The following is a 16,074-nucleotide window of genomic DNA, read 5'->3' as shown; positions in this document are numbered from 1 at the left end:
ACTCTCTAAAGCTGGCCGGCTGTTGTGGAGCGTAAAGGTGCGGTCTGAACATGTGCCCGGCTCATGAGTCATGTTGTGCTGGTTTGCAAAGAATTGCATATCTAACCTATACATAGAATCATAGAATCATTAAAGCTGGAAAAGACCTCCAAGATCATCTAGTCCAACTGTCCACCTACCACCAATATCACCCACTAAACCATGTCCCTAAGCACCACATCCAGCCTTTCCTTACACACCCCCAGGGATGGTGGTGCTACCACTTACTTGGCAACCCATTCCAATGCCTAAGCACTCTTTCTGAGAGCAATTTCTCCTGATTTCCAACCTGAACCTTGCCTGGTGCAACTTGAGGTCATTCCCTCTTGTCCTGTTGCTAGTATCTGTGAGAAGAGGCTGACCCTCCCTCCTCCTTGTTCCAGTGTCAAAACCAGGAGACTAAGTGTCATGGTGTCAATAACATCAGATGGCTCCTTCTCCTGAAGTTGTGAATGTACCATGCTTTGTTGGAACTGACCTGATGTGCTATATTTTAAAGAGTCTGTACCTTTGCTACTTCTGCTGTTTGGTATCATGGACAAAACATGGTTTAAATGTGCACAAATGCTTTACTGAAAGGTAGTTATTTACATGTATAGTTAGAAAATCAAGCTCTGCTCCCCTATCTACTTACTTCATCCTGATGGTCTGTAACTCTCAGGTTTGATGGTGGGGAAGCCTTAACTGTACTGCTCTTACCTGGTTATGTCTTAAATCTTCATGTTTCTAGATGTCCTAGGCTTCGCTCTGGCCTTTCCTGAGGCTTCCGTGCATTCGTCAAAGAAGTAGGCTGCATGCCTGATAGCTATTATAGCAGTGAGTGTTTGTTTCAGCAGGGGAGTAACCAAATGATAGTGGGGAAGACATAAAACACTTTACTTTAGAGTAGGAATAGAACATCAGCAATTGTTTAGTGGACCTAGCTTTCCTTTGAAGTGGCAGAGGGCCCAGCTCTGAAGTACCTGCTGGGGTTGGAAGCCTTGACTTGAAGAGGAGCATTAGTGGGGAAGTATGGAGGTTTTGTTTGTTCTGACTACTAAACAACTATTTACAACTTTATATGTAGATAAGGGATGTAGGTTTCACAGAATAGGCAACGCAGTTGTGTCTGTTGCCTAAGTGAGTTCAGTCCGGTGTTTCATCTAGGCTCCTTGTAATGTTCCTTCTTGGAAGAGGGAGAACTGCAGAACCCAGGAGTTCTCATGAGTGGGTCCCTTCACAAAACTTGTCCTGGTCACAGGCCAAATAAAAGTTGCATTTAGAGCCTTCATACTTCTGATTTTTTTTTTTTTTTTGCCATAGTTTTTTCAGAACATCTTCACTTGTTTTCCAGGCTTTCAGTATGAACAGCTCCTTAGCATTCTTAACTTTGTTTCATAGGCCTACCAAATAATTGTTGCAGTGGCCAAAATGTGTCTCTTCATGTCCTCTCCTGCTCATCTTCTCCAAAAGTCCAGTTGGAGATGCATCCTCTATTCATTTCTTGTAGCTGTATGTTGCTGCAGTGGGCTGGTGCTGTCTACCTGCCCATTGACCTGTGCACCAACTTTGAATTCTGACATGGCCTCTCCACAGTTCTTCAACTATCTGAATGCTATTCTCCCTCTTAGAGGTCTAAGGCCCTTCTCAAGCCTCATGCCCTTTCCTAGCCTTTATGTGCTCTTGCTTGTCCTTTCTCCAAACTTCCCTTTGTCCAGACATATGTACTTGTGTTGAAAATTCCCCAGCAACGCTTTCCTCCCTAAATGTTGCTGTCTCCATTGTCCTTCCCCCAACCTCTCCTGTCACATGTTCTTAGTTCCCTGGCTTTTCTTATCACTTCAGCTACTCTACATGTTCAAGTTTCTTTGGGTGTTCTGTACAGTCTCATAACTTTTTCCAGCAGTGTGTGGAGTCTCCTCTCATTCTGTTGTCCCCTGGTTTTGTCTTGCACCCTCACATTCTCAAACCCTTCTTGCTGGAGAGGCTGAAGCATTGTTCCTCTTCTTCCATTACTACTTTCCATTTCCCTGTACTCAGCCCTGGTGAGGCCACACCTGGAGTATTGTGTCCAGTTCTGGAACAGGCTGCTCAGAGAGGTTGTGGAGTCTCCTTCTCTGGAGATATCTAAGACCCGCCTGGATATTTTCTGGCTCAAGCTACTGTAGGGAACCTGCTTTTAGCAGGGGGGGTTGGACTCTATCTCCAGAGGTCCCTTCCAACCTCTACGATTCTGTGATTCTGTCCACAAAATGATTTTTTTTCCCTTGTACCTTCCTTCCCCTTCAGGCGCTTGTATTCCTACATCTGTACCTCCCCTGTGATGACAGATGCTCCCAGTTTAAAAAGATAACTTGCCTTTCTTTAGCGTCCTATGACCTGCAGTTTTTCCTTGTGTGTTTTCCATGTTCTTCAAGTAACTGTACTACGCTGCTAACATACTTATGACTAATGACTCGATTTTCTCCTCTTGTACAAATTCACCACACTGAAAGCTCACTTTTTCCCCTCGCTGACCTACAAATCCCTCTGAATGCATACTTTCCTCCCTTTTCTCTAGTATTTCACATATTCTGTGAAACACTCCCATTTTCTGCACTCACATTCCAGTACTACTTGATTTGCCTCTTGTTTAGCCAAACTCATTGCACATTTGTTGTGCTGGTAATTTGTGGCATTGCCTGCCTAGAGCAAGTATAGGGATGTTCCTGGGAGGATTACCTGATCTCTCCCCAATGGCAATTTTTGTGTTGATCCTCAGGACAAGGTAGGGCTAATCTAATTACCAACCTGTATAACAACTTCATGTTTGTACAGGCTTTTAGTTCTGGATTTACAGCTACCCAATATGGGGCAATCACTTTCTTTGAGTTCATCAGTCAAAGCACATGATTTACATTTTACTGCTTTTATAGAAGAGAGAATATGGTGCAAGCTTCCTCTAGGGAATGCATCATTTTCTTCTATAGCAATATTTCTCTAAGAAGTTGAGGAGAATTTAAATATGCTTCAAGTAGTTATGCTTCTGATTAATCTTCCTTTAGTTAACTAAATTATGCATGATGCAGTGGGTTGCATCAATTTTATGGTTATCACAAGGTACTGTGTAATGTGAGGAATCATGCCTTACTCTCTGCATATTCCAGAAAGATTAGGCTCAGTGTATGAATCTCTGTACATTTATGATATGCAGAGATTGTTTTGTGTTGCATCTGATCTCTTTTCTTAATTTGGAGGTGGCTTTGTGTGTTCAGTGTCACATTTTTGCTCGTTCATGTGTTAGTGACTTGCTAAGGCATCAGTCTGTAATACTGAATTTCACAACCAAGAACTGGGCTGCAGGTGCAATATTCTAAATCCTTGTTGCCTTTTTCTAGTTTTAGATTGTTTTACTTGTCACCAAAATGCTGTTTTTGTCACTAGATCTAGCTTTTAACTTTGCCTCTTAGGCAGTAAGCTTTTACAGAACATGACTCCCTTCATTAAAGCAACTTCGGAATTTCATTCTTTCATTACTCTTTTATTTTGTTTACATTCTTATGTGAGCATGGAGTGGATTTTTTTCACATTTGTAGAAATCATTTTTTAAATTATTTGTCGTACAGAGTATAGCATTCATGTCTGTGAGGAAGAAAATCACTGCTGGGATGCGGGAAGTTCATTTAGGTAATCAAGGCAATGGCAGTATAACAGGCATTTTTAACATTATCAAAAAGGAAAATTAGGCAACAGTTTACATACTGTAGTAAAACTCTCTAGGTTCACAAGGGTGGTGTGTCTACCTTAATTTTAAAATATTTGAAGTTTTTCTTCTGTTATAATTAACTAGTTTCTAAATTCATGAGTGTGTTTGCAGTATGAGTGAGTACATGGGTCTTTGTCTAAACTATCTGCTTTAATTCTGCTAGCTGTGTTTGTGTCCAGTTGAGTGGATAATCCTGTTTAAGGACATCACCCTTGCTCTCTTGAGACCACATAAAGCGCTGTGTAAACACCATTGCAGCAGAAGTCTGTCTTAAAAAAAAAAAAAAAAAGATAAGCTTGCTGCAAGAAATAAGATGTATGCTCTTATCCTAAGATGCCCAAATAGTTCCTTAGAAGAGACTGTCTCCAGTTTAGAGGCAACCTTTGCCCTGGCCTTGATTATCTATTTGGTCCCTAAAAGCATCTTAGATTAAAGCCTGCAGCACTTCTCCTGTGATTCATAATCCTCAGCAGAGGAAGAGGGCTTCCTCTGGGCCAAGCAGATATAAAGATCAATTCATTCTGAACTGTCTGGCATACAAACAAATGGCTGGATGTACGTGTATATGGTGTTATCACAAGGAAGGAGACTACTGTACAGCTAAGATCTAACAGTGTTGTGGGGTCTGTTTAAAAAGGGAGAGCTTATTCTGCTCTCTCTTGTTGTCCTGACCTGAGAGCAGCTACAAGGTTCAACCACCTCTCTTGAGTGTTGTATCATATGGATCAAGACTGTGGCTGTCAGCTCTCTCAGGGCTATACAGGCAGCTGCTCCTCTGGGAGAAGAGAGGATGGGCAGCATGGTCTTGGGATCAGAACTGGCCATTAAAAATCAGGAAATTGCAACCAGTCTTCAACCCTCGGGAAAGCTTAAGAAGGCTCAGGCTGTTGAAAGAGTTATACCTGTGCTGAGACTCCTTTTCTGTACCTTGCCATACTCCAGAGAAGGCCAGTCACATGTGCTAAACCTCTTTTAATTAACAACAGATGAGAGCTGTGGCAGCATCCTTGTTGCAGAGAAAAGAAAGCACGCATGCACGTGTAGGTGTGCACACAGGACGATTGTAAGTAAACCAAATTGACATCTCCCCCATGCAAACACTAGGTTGACTGTCATCCCTGGTGATCCGCAGAGCAATAGTATTTTGTGAGACTGAAGAATTATTGTACAATAGTGAAAGCAATTAACATAGGCCAACCACAGTGCAGTCCTCTGCTATGATCCAGGCAGAGCATCCCAAAGAGAAAGAAAGGTCCCACGGAGCGACTGCAGCCTCTGGTCTGATTGCCACCTATCTGAACTGTGGAATAAGCCACTGCCTTACTCACGTCCCACCTCACCATCCCTGCTGGGACCATGTGGTTCCAGGCTGTTGTAAGATGGCAGCATGGTTACTACAGCCTCAACGGTGAAGCGATGTGGAGCACTGAGTCCCGATGCCTCGTCTTGGAAGGCAGCGTTGTTGTGGCTGTTTGGAGGGGGTGCTGGGGGGGAGTGCTGCTTCCATGAGCGGAACCAGCGGAAGGACAGGATAAAGGTGATGGCAATGAAATCCAGAATCAGCTCTGCAAGCTCCATCACGGACAGGACAGAGGATCCAAACCAGAGACTCCACTGATTCCCCAGCTGGGACAACAGAGTTACTACCTGCAAGAGACAGAATGGGCAGTGAGGAGATCACTTGTTGGAGCATTTTGCATCCCTGCCTGCTCCCACTGGTAGTATCCCGATGGCACTGGGGGGGTTCTTCCCATTTTGCCACAAGAAGAGATTTTTGAGCCAGCAATGCTGCTGGAATGAACACCTGCCTGTACAGATAGACATCGTGGTGCAGTGGGTGGACGTGATAGTAAATAAAGTACGTACCGTGAAGGCTGGTGACTCCCCATTGGTCTTGTAGTTCCATTCCTCAAAAAAGATATTCACTTTGGCAACTCCATTCCTGTTAATGAAAGATGGGGCTGAGCAACCCTAAATTTGCAGTCCTTGCATTTCTTTGCTAAGCTTGTTTTCTCTGTCCTCTTCTAACCCTCGTCCTCATGCATATACAGCCTGGAAGCTTTTCTCCATCTTCACTCTCATTCTGCATGAAAAACAATCTTTGATACTTATAGCGCATTTCTGGAACTGCACTGCAAACTAGCATTTGTGTTGTCCTAAGTCCTTCCCAGTCTTCCACTAGCCCGTATTGTGACTTCAAGCCACATGGCAGTAGCCTGAGGCTTACTATTTTCATACTAGATCATGTTCAGACTCTTCAGTTGGATTCCCAGTCTTTGTCAAATTCTCAGTTTATCTCCACTGATTCAAATCCACTGGCCTTGTCCACAGGTCCATGCACTATCTCTTCCTATCAGCGATTTAGCCTAAACTATGACCACCCTGCCCACCCCCTATCCACTTGGACTACTTCTGTTTTTGATAAAACCTCTGTTAAGGTTAAGGGTCTCTCACCTCTTGGATGTGATATTGTATTTGTTCTGTTGTGAAAGCATGTAAAAAACCCAATCCTGAAATGAAAGTGCAATAAATTGTGTTATATGACCCTAGTCACCTCTTGTAGGTTTAGAACCAGTTGAGGAAGGACTAAACTGGAGTTCAGAGCAGCGCTGCAGAGCCAGGAAACCATCTCCTTACCTCTGAGACAGCAGAAGGCCAGCGAGAGTATCCAGCTGAGAGCTGGTATTCTGTCATTCTGTAAAACAAGACACTGTGTTAGCTGTTGAAGCTGTGAGAGCCACAAGGCAAGGTCTCTCAATCCCCAGGCACACCTGGAAGCTCCATCCCGTATTGAAATTCTGCCCACTTCCCACTGAGCTGTACAGTCCTCAGGAGCTCACTCCAGAGCTGACACTGATGCTCCTCAGCCATTTTGGCTTCCCAATGGGAGAAATATCATTTAGGTTTGCACTTCAGGTATTGACTCAATCTTTTGCTCTCATCAGTGAATGCTTTCCAACACCCCTGGGAGTACAGAGCTACCAGTCTGACTGACAAACTTACTTGCAAGGCTTCCGACATTTGTGGAAGCAGCCCAGCACATCAGCTTTGAATTCAGCCAGGAGTTTGTAATAGCAGTAGCCTGAGCAGCAGAAAAAGTAAATCCAGATAAGTTCACAGTACATATATATATATATATATAAAGTATTGTGCAACAGCAAGGGGAATCCAAAGAAAGCTTCCCTCCATAGTCTCTGAGGGACTAACCATCCAAGAGAAGAGTGTCTTTTGGATGTCCCACACCAGAAAGTTGGGAAGCTCATTGCATAAAATGAAGAGAGTTACTGGGACATGAGGTGAACCAAACAAGTTCAGCTGTGCATGAGGTTTACTATATAATTCCTCCTGTCCCGTGAGTACTTACCCCAAGCTACGTGCTTAGTGTAGTCACAATATTCTGCTCCAGCGGGTAAGGGATAGAAATAATATGCACAGCTACAGCGGTTTACCATGTTGAGCTGAAAGCAGGAACGAATGCAGACCTGGAAGGCACGTGATGTGGAAAAAGTTGAACAAGGAAACCAAAGCCATTGTAGCCTGTATCACATCATCCTACTAACAGTGCCCATGGACAAGCGTGACTGTTACAGGACTGAAGCATTCCAGGAATACAGGGAAACAAGCTGGCATGGAAGCAGTGATCAAGCATTACCTGCTCAGTGTAGCGGGATGAGTACAGGTTTTGCACTGGCACATCACTGCCATCCTCTGTGCAATCGCTGTAACTGCCCCCGAGACGCACAGTCATCTCCTAGAATATGAAACAGTCATTTCACAAAACTACTTTGCTGTCCTCCTTCTACACTTCCATGCTTGTTCATCAGAACCCGCCTCCTTATGCTTAGTTCTGGATTCCAGAAACTCCTGCTTTCCTCCATTTCATTGTTCTCTGATAAACTGAAACCAAATGCTCTCATCTAGTCCAGTAAACTGCTGTTCTTCCCTATCACTTCACTACAGGTGATTAATCCCCTCCCTTAAACACACACAGAGTCCCTGACAACCCCTCTGTATCTATCCACCAAGTTAAACCTCCCACACGAAGCCCATACCCTCATGTCCACAGCTCTCACCCCTGCTGCTGCCCCCTCACCTTTCTCATGCTGATGGAGGTCTCAATGCCGGGACGCACATTGAAACCCCCATCATCCATGAAGGCTGGCTCATTCTGATCATGGACCATGACCCTGGCTCCTGTCACTGTGGACAGCAGAGGGATGAAATCGTTCTGCTCGGTGCGCACCACCAGAGAGAGACCTGAGGACATGTCAAAGAACACGGGAGGTCATCATGTGGGAAAGGAGAGGGAGCAGGATTATAAAATCTGTGTCAGTAAGAGGTAAAGGAAGAGAAACATCAGCCTGGACTGAACCTAAGATGGGCAGAAATGGGAGGTTGGCTGGAGAGAGGCCAGAGACAAGGCTGGAGGATCCAGGAGAGGCCAGAGGAAACCGGATTTCTTAATTGTGGCTTAGAAAAGGCAAACCTGGGAACAGAGAGAGAGATTTAGAGTTGGACAGAAGAAAAAGATTGAGGATTGGCCCTAGAGCAGCTTAAGGGATTCTAGGAACATACACAGGTCAGCTGCTGGAAATGGTAAGTGGGGAAGGAGGAGATCAAGACTAAACTCTTAGAGCTCAATAGGGAACTTCAGTAAGGCCCAGTGCAAGTCCAGAGAGAGCAATGAATGTAAGGATCAGGCACTAAAGGGGGAAAGAGACTCCAGTGGGGCAGCAGTGAAGGGCAGCCATGTACAAGACACAGCCATCTCCATACAGGTCAAAACAGAGCTTGGATGAGACAGAGCAGGGCTGCGATATACCACCACCAAGGTAAGCAAAGCTGGTTGTCCATATATCCTCCAGCCTGCCAGACAACCCTCCGTGGGGAAAACAGCTGAGCTGTGTCACCAAAAAGTGCCTCTCACCGTTATTGATCCCAGGCAGAGAGGATGTCCACAGGCTGCTGCTGTTGTCATTGAAGGTGTAGCAGTTCCCATACAAGGGATGGTGAAAGTGGGTATAATTCCTGTGATGGGAACAGAAATACTCACGGGTTGAGAAGGGCTGTGAGACCAGGGGGAAAGACTTCCTGAAAGGAACAATTCTCTTTTCCACCTGCACAGAGGGGCTTAGAGCAGATGGGCAGTGTTTGTTATATAAACTAACCTGAACAGGGAAAAACAATCAAAATATGTTGTAAAAAATGTCCTCGAACTGGACAGGCTTTTACAATGTTTTTTTTTTTATCACGAGCACTCATTAGCCCAGATGGATTTTAGCAGTACTAGCAATTACTATATACTTAAAACTGACAAAGCTCTTAGCTCTCTGTACCCCTTTTCTTCCCTTGCTGATGGGTTTCATTTCACTGCCTCTTTGGGGCTTCTGAACCATAATGGCAGCAGAAGAGAAGTGTGATATTATTTGTGATATTATTTTTACTGTCTTTGAGTAACAACTTTCTCTTCTCCTCCTTCTGTATGTGGGCTGAAACATACCACGCCACTACTGCACATCACCCTCAGCATGGACACCAGACTCCTAGATTGTACATCTGGGGTTTGTACCAGTATAGTTTGTGTGAAATCCGGGAGAAAAAGAACAGAAACCATCCTCTGAAGTCCATAGCTTCAGGTGACAGTAACTGTGACTCTGGTAAGCACAACCCACAAGACTCAAGAGATATCACTTGGGACAACGGGACCTGGACAAAGACGATCCCACCTTGGGAAAGAAATTCTCTATGTGGGTTTCTTGAATTCCTTGGACCCAGGCACAAAATACGTGTGTCCTTAGGAATAGACGGTGGGATGTTTCTACCACTTACGCCTTGTCACATGTTGCTTCATTGAAGCGGCAAGCATAAATAAAATTCTCGAAGTCAGACTCATCCAGGGCTTTCGCATCAGGCACCTGCGCCAGGATGTTGATGTAGTGAAAGCTGTACCATTCCCGCACTGCATCCACCCCTGAGGAGTACACCTGATGGAAACAATCCTTGTTGTTTTCACTGCACTGTAAAAGGAGAGGGAAAAAACCAGCTGTGTCAGGGAAGTCTTGTCCACGAGGAAGTGGCTGTGCTCCCTCAGCACAGCTGGGAAATGAAGCAGAATGAGCAGAAGAGCTCTGTAGGGCTACTGTGCTCAACAAAAAGGCAATTGATAGCATGGGGAAAAGCAATCCCAGGGCTGCTCCTCGGTGGAATTTAAACACCAGGTCAGTGGGCATGGCTGAGTGAGAGACAGCAAATTGTAGTGAGGTATGAATCTACTGCACTTAAAACCTGTGTTATAAAACCAGAAGCTTTAAATTCTAGCATGGGGAGTCCTTCTTTCAGGGTGTGTCCAGAGAAACAGGTGATCCCCTGAGAGCTCCAGACAACTGGCAAGCAATTAGCTTCAGTCCTTCAGTGCCTTTTAAAATGCAAACACATATACCCTAGGGCGAAGGAGATGCTGCCCAGGAGCAAATATGACCTGACCACATTTCACATGGCCCACAGCCATACAATACTGTCCCCTTGACTACTATTGAGCAACACTGTGGTTGATGTTAGTAAATGGCTCTAAAAGACTGATGTAGCCTTCAGGAAGGACAAGGTTTCCCTGCCCTACCTAGGAAAAGATGGGCAAGTCTCCTGTGGCCCACATGACCAGGGACAGGACCGGGGGTGCAGCAATATGTTTAGCAAAGGTTTCAGCTCTACCTTTTTCTGTCATTAACAAAAGCCAGTAATAAAAGCCCATCTATATGGGGAAGGGCATGACCAAGTGTCTAACAAGACAGAAGTGCCTAGACAGAGACTGGAGTGGGTAGGACAGAAGATGTCTTGGGATCTCACCAGAATAAAGCCAATTTTCCAGTCATTCTTGTCCACTGAGGGGCTGTTCTCTGGGAAGCTGACCAAGTTATCACGCTTCTGCCTTCTCAGCGGGTGGCGCTGAACGTGATGGAGCAGGCTCCTTGAGGTGCGCTTTCGTGTGGACACCGTTGACCAGTCACTCCGTGCCAGAGACATATTGTAGTCATAAAGGTCCAGCAGTGTTTGGTGGGTGATTTGGTCCAGCTCATCCAGCTTCTTCCGGATGGCACTGTATCTATACAAGGGGAGAGAGGAGCCTGCAGGTTTAGGACTGGACACACATAAACAGCTCTGAGTATGATGTGTGGCAAGCGAAAGTTTGCTGGGGTGATTCGGGTCACTGCTGCTGACAGCTGAAAATCCATCACCTTTGCTGGAGGCCACCGATCCTTCTAGGAGATAAGGAAATGCATCTGCTTCTGCCCTGTGGCAGTTTACAGTGCAGCCACTAATACACAGCACTAAGTAGAGCACCTTAAACTAACACAATTTACTGCGAATGCCCTGCAGCAGCAGAGACCTACGAGAAGTGTCCCTTCCACCTGCACTCCTACTGAAGGGGACACTCAAGGACCATGAGGAGAATAAGAGTACATGCTTGCAAAAGTAGAGGCAGTTGACAGCTCTGGGAAACTATTTCCTACCTGTATGGATTGAGGGTGCAAAGAGTCACAGCAGGGAAAGTCAGCCTGTCGGAGTTAAGATTGAGGTTGAGGTTGACAGGGTAGCTGAAGTACTCCCTGTAGAGGATCCCAAACTGCCAGTACATCAAGCCGAAGGTGAGAAAGAAGAGAACAGACCAGAAGGCTGTCTTCATCTTATTCTTTTTGGAGCACACCAGGCGGATAGCTCCATGGATGGTTGTGTTGCTGCAGAAGAACTGGAAGAGCTCCTGGTAGGAGCCATAGAACTCGATGAGGCCCTCCCGCTCATCTTCTTTGTGCTGCTGCTCCACTTCCTGCTTGCACTGCCTTGTCTTCTCCCCTTGTGGCATCTTCCCCGTCTTCACAGACCCACCCTACAGCAAAAAGTAAGCCCGAGCTGGTGGTACCCCTGCAAGACAACGCCGGGAAGCCATGCCCTGTGCCAAACCCGGCCCCGCATCACCGCCTGCCCCGACCCTGGCTGCTTTCACCCCCTCCTCCCAGACCCCACCAGGACTGCGGGTCCCCAGCCCCGCACCCCGCAGACGGTCCCCGCTGGCCCTCCCGCACCTTCCCCCCCGTCCTCTCCCGCTGCCCTCCCGCAGCCTCCCGGCACCTGCGGCGCCGTGCCCATGGCGGGGCCGTCCCGCACCGACGGGGCGGGCGGGCGGGGGGCGGCCGGGTTTGGGAACGGGGCCGGGGCCGGGTCGCTCTCCCCCAGCGCTGCCGCCCGGCTCTGCCGCCTCGCCCGCAGCCTCCCCGGCTGGGCTGGGACTGGTTCCTTTCCAGTTGGAGCCGGCACCCCGCCCGGCTCCTGCCCTGCCAGCCTCTCCCCGCCCACCCCTCCTTCCCCTTCCCCCCCCTGCGCCGCTCCCGGGGAAGAAAAGCCTCTTTAAACTCTCAAGTGTCCGCGGCCGGCCCGAGGGGGTCACCTTGGCGGCGCCGTCGGGCGGCGAGGTGATGTCGCCGGGACCCCGCTGTGCTCGCAGGATCCCCCCGGCGCCCCCATTTCGGAGCCAGCAGCCCTGCCCCGGCCAGGTAGGGCCCAGGGAACGGCGTGTCCCCCCCCCGCCCCCCCCGCCGCCGTCGGGGACGCGGCGTCCCGGCGAGTGGAGGTGATGCAGAAAGCGAGCTGGCAGCGCTCGTCCCGAGGGCGTGGGGACGGCAGGAGGCAGGAGGCAGGGCCCCCGTGCAGGGGGGGCGGCGGGACCGTGCCCGGGGGGAGCGGGGTGGGCACGTCGGGGCTCCGCGGTGGTCCTCGCGGGGGGCCCCGCCGCACGGCCGGGCTCCTTCGTCTCATCAGCGCCCCGGGGCTCGTGCGAGGCTCTAAGCGCCGGATTTCGCAAAGCAAAGGTGGATAGAGAGTTTGGGGTGAATTTTGCTCGAGGGCTGGGGCGGAGAAGGCTCATGGGGGCTAGGCGATACGCTTGAGGTAGCATCGCCTTTGCTGGTTCATTGACTGAAGAAATCTCTCGTATCCAGATCTAGCTGGCCCAGCCATTGCTGGGAACGTGTTTCACTGAGCTGCGCTTGGGAAATTGAGGCCTCTCGTTGTTACCTAACACCTTTGCAGAGTTTCCTCAGACCATGGAAATGACCACCCATAACCAAACGTGCTTGGGAATCCCTGACGACTTACTGCCTGTGTAACAGCAGAACCACTTTCCCAATAATTTCTCCAAATTACTTTCTCCCAATCTAGCACTGTTTTGAAGTTTTCACTTCTTTCTTTCCTTTCTTCAGATCAGTCCTTGTTCCAGTTCATCTTTCACAGTTCCCAAATTTTGATCCTCATTGGAGTGAGCAGCAGTTTGGTTAGTGACACAGCCACTTATACCTCTTCATGTTGCAAAATATCAGGCTTGAAAACATCACGGAGTACACTTCTGAGCCTGGCAATAAGTGACAGCATGCCAGGAGCAACCTCGTGACAGCTTCTTCTTACAAACCTACAACCACCACTAAGAGCTTTCCCCTAGCTCCGTCAGGTGTCAAAAACCAAAAGCTTTTTATTTTTTTTTCTGCCACTGTAAACTTTATCATACCAAGCAATTTGTTTTGAACTTTTATCATTAGAAAAATGTGTTGCAAAGAGTGGGAGGGATGGGGGGAAATGAACGAATATTGTTCTCAAATGCCTATTACAAAGCAGCTTCCTTAGAGTGTTAGAAATACCTTTCTGGATAAGACTGACGGTCTGTTCTGCTCAATATCCCATCTCTAGCAGTGCCAATAGGCAATGACATTTAGGAGAAGGATGTGAGCTCTTCTCTCTTGTGCCGTTTGTGTGCTTTATGCACTCAGATACACAGGGATAGTCCCCAGAGATGCACATCAGCATTTTGATTCAGCTTTGTACACTCCCTTAAATTACGTGAACATACACAGACATGTAACAATTACAGAACATCAGCAGTTAAATCACCAGTGTAACCTCTGGAGCTATAATCCAGTAGCCTCATAGAGTGTTTATAACTTGTTTGGTTTGCGTTATCATAATTTCCTGAAATTACGCTCATTTACACTAACAGACCATCCTCTAAAACTGCATCAGTCTTGCTGGAATTGTGCCATAAATACAAAACAAACAAACAAACAAAAATATAAAAAATGCCTCTGAAATGCCCATTTTATACTCATTTTAAGTTAGTGGCACTCACAAAACTAGAGCCGAATTTGGCAGAGCTGATAATTGGGCATTCTATGATTTCCACAGCACTTTAAACCATCTTTGACTGATCATTGCAGTTGAGTTCAGAAACACAGGACAGGAAGTCCAGAAACTTTTTGCTGGCTGTGAAACAAAGGTAAGTGACATTTTTAAAATTTCCTTTGACGTGAAGAAAAATTAAAAAGTCAAACATCTGGACTGATTTGCTGTCTTCAAATGACAGCCTAAAGCAGTTTTCTCAGCACGTCTGTCGTAGCATACAATCTCCATCATCAGGTTGCTTGGGAGAACTTTTTGCCTTTGTCAGTTTGGACAAAAATAGCAACTAATTAGAGTGTGGGTGTATGTGTTTTAAGCTTTATATTTATATATGCATAAATTACATACATCATATATCTATGTTTCTCAATATACACATACACATCTAGATATATTTATTTTTCAGGAGGCTTTTTCATATATTGGATTTTTTTTCTTCTAAAGAATTAAAAACCAACAACACTTGTTGGCTCTTCCATAGTTTCCAGTTGCTCTTAGCTGTGATTGAAGCAATTCCCCTTCCCCTGTCTCATGCTGGTGAGAAGCTCTGGTTGCCAGATGTTACCTGCTGCTGTGGCACACCTCAGAGCACTGCAGGAGGATTCAGGCTCAGCAGCTACAGGGCGAATGGTCCGAGTCTTCCGTTAGGATGAATGATCTTCTGTCAAGCATTGCAGGTTCTTTCCGGAAGTTTTGATTCATCATGTATACTTGACCTCTACCAAAGTGTTGAATCCAAGGAGCTTTATAACGAGAAGATCCTTTCCCTTCAGGTGTTTGACTCTAGGTTCTAGCCTGCTGAAATGTGAAGCACACTGTTGTTGCGGACAGTGCTTCTGAATATCACATCTTCACAAGCTGAATGCATGATTGCTTTTTATAGCTACTGAGAAACCTTTGAGTAAACATGAATCGTTTTTTATGGCATCAAATTTGAAATGTTTCCTTATCAGGTGTGTCCCCTAGCTGCCCAAGTAAGAATGTGATAATGATCTGTAATGCACACAGATTTTTAAAATAAGACAAACTTTTTGTTATGCAATGCACTGCTACTGTGGTGGGAGAAAAAGAAAGACTCTCTCTACAGTACTTCATCTATACCCACTTGATCTGGATTGCAGCTGTAACAAATTATACACATTTTTGAACTGCTTGAAAGTCCTTTGATCGTTTTAGTTCTTTTGTATAAGTATATATAAAACAGTGTCACACAATGCTTTTCCTTCCGTTGCAAGGTAGAAGCCATCAATTATTTCTAGATTATTTCTGCATTATCTACAGCTGATTATGTATTTCTGCATTAAAACTAGTAACCCAAAATGTCAAGGACTAGAGGCACAGATGATGCTATAAGTTTAACTGAAGCATCTGACCAAAGAAACACCAGCCCAGTAGCTGGTAAAGATGGTTAGATGTGAGGCTACACTTCGTACTGCTGTTGCTTTTCAGGAAGGAATTATTTACCCAGGATCCATGGAATCACCTGAAGCAGAAGAGAACTGTTATTAAACAGCTGGCAGGGATTTGCAAATCAGTCTAATGGGCTGTTGAGTGCCTTCTTCATGGCTACTAATGCAACTTTGCTAGCTGGCAGTGGTATCTGTCCAAAAAAGCGCTAGTACCAAAGGCAGCAGGAGCATGTCCATGTACTCACTCCCACACCTTTGTGTCCTGAGGAGGCTCCTTTTCAGTGTGTTTATTCATTTCTACTTTCTAGGAACAGAGTGGTTGCAGAGAGCAATTCTGTTGATGCAGAGATGAGAGCAATTCTGTTGATGTGACATGAAAATCACTGGGAAATGAAAATAGGATTTCAAGCTCTGTCTCTGCCACATATTTCCTAAACCCAGGGTTTTGTTTAGGCTCACTCAGCCAGACTGACAGCTCCTCAGATATGGACCTCAGTGTCATCCAGTTGCAATAGGATCAACTGTGGAAAGGGCTGTATGAAAACTGCCTCCCACTGGCATAACTAAGACTAACACCTGTCTGAGAGATCAAATCCAGTGAGTTCCCTGTCTGCTGTGTCCTGAGGGGCAGTCAATGTGTGGGGAGGTCAGGATGGAGATTCTCTGAGGTTTTTGCCCCATCAC

General features: G+C 46.3%; 1 protein-coding gene and 1 long non-coding RNA gene across 6 annotated transcripts; one reads left to right on the top strand and one right to left on the bottom strand.

The window, feature by feature from the left end:
- Window positions 1-4,720: 4,720 nt before the first annotated feature.
- SCNN1A (sodium channel epithelial 1 subunit alpha) lies at window positions 4,721-13,016 on the bottom strand. Of its 4 annotated transcripts, none has more exons than XM_040573062.1 (13): window positions 12,204-13,008; window positions 11,272-11,645; window positions 10,607-10,862; window positions 9,593-9,780; window positions 8,691-8,791; window positions 7,857-8,020; window positions 7,416-7,514; window positions 7,128-7,245; window positions 6,767-6,845; window positions 6,401-6,458; window positions 6,218-6,273; window positions 5,630-5,705; window positions 4,721-5,410 (listed from the first exon to the last, which is right to left on the bottom strand). In XM_040573062.1, the coding sequence occupies exons 1-13, from the start codon at window positions 12,708-12,710 to the stop codon at window positions 5,084-5,086; spliced, it is 2,403 nt and encodes an 800-aa protein (XP_040428996.1). In that variant the 5' UTR covers window positions 12,711-13,008; the 3' UTR covers window positions 4,721-5,083. The 4 variants fall into 4 exon arrangements, with proteins under 4 accessions (XP_040428996.1, XP_040429005.1, XP_040429010.1 ...); XM_040573071.1 differs by lacking the exon at window positions 12,204-13,008 and adding an exon at window positions 11,888-12,027; XM_040573076.1 differs by lacking the exon at window positions 12,204-13,008 and adding an exon at window positions 11,888-12,020 and having other exon boundaries at window positions 11,272-11,680.
- Window positions 12,120-15,197, top strand: LOC121077684. Of its 2 annotated transcripts, none has more exons than XR_005824257.1 (4): window positions 12,120-12,309; window positions 13,015-13,070; window positions 13,988-14,078; window positions 14,426-15,197. It is a non-coding gene; the product is annotated as an uncharacterized LOC121077684 (long non-coding RNA). The 2 variants fall into 2 exon arrangements; XR_005824258.1 differs by having other exon boundaries at window positions 14,388-15,197.
- The last annotated feature ends 877 nt before the right edge of the window (window positions 15,198-16,074 follow it).

Source organism: Cygnus olor, chromosome 1, assembly GCF_009769625.2.
Source record: "Cygnus olor isolate bCygOlo1 chromosome 1, bCygOlo1.pri.v2, whole genome shotgun sequence".
Lineage (NCBI taxonomy): Eukaryota > Metazoa > Chordata > Aves > Anseriformes > Anatidae > Cygnus > Cygnus olor.
This window is presented reverse-complemented; position numbering and strand designations above follow the sequence as displayed.

Excerpts from the sequence above, each read along its gene's own strand:
- SCNN1A (XM_040573062.1), bottom strand. The coding sequence starts at position 12,710 with ATGCTACCTCAAGCGTATCGCCTAGCCCCCATGAGCCTTCTCCGCCCC. Across the intron at positions 8,792-9,592 it reads GAAGCAACATGTGACAAGGC|GAATTATACCCACTTTCACC; the intron begins GTAAGTGGTAGA and ends TTCCCATCACAG. Across the intron at positions 6,846-7,127 it reads CACTAAGCACGTAGCTTGGG|GCTACTGCTATTACAAACTC; the intron begins GTAAGTACTCAC and ends TCTGCTGCTCAG.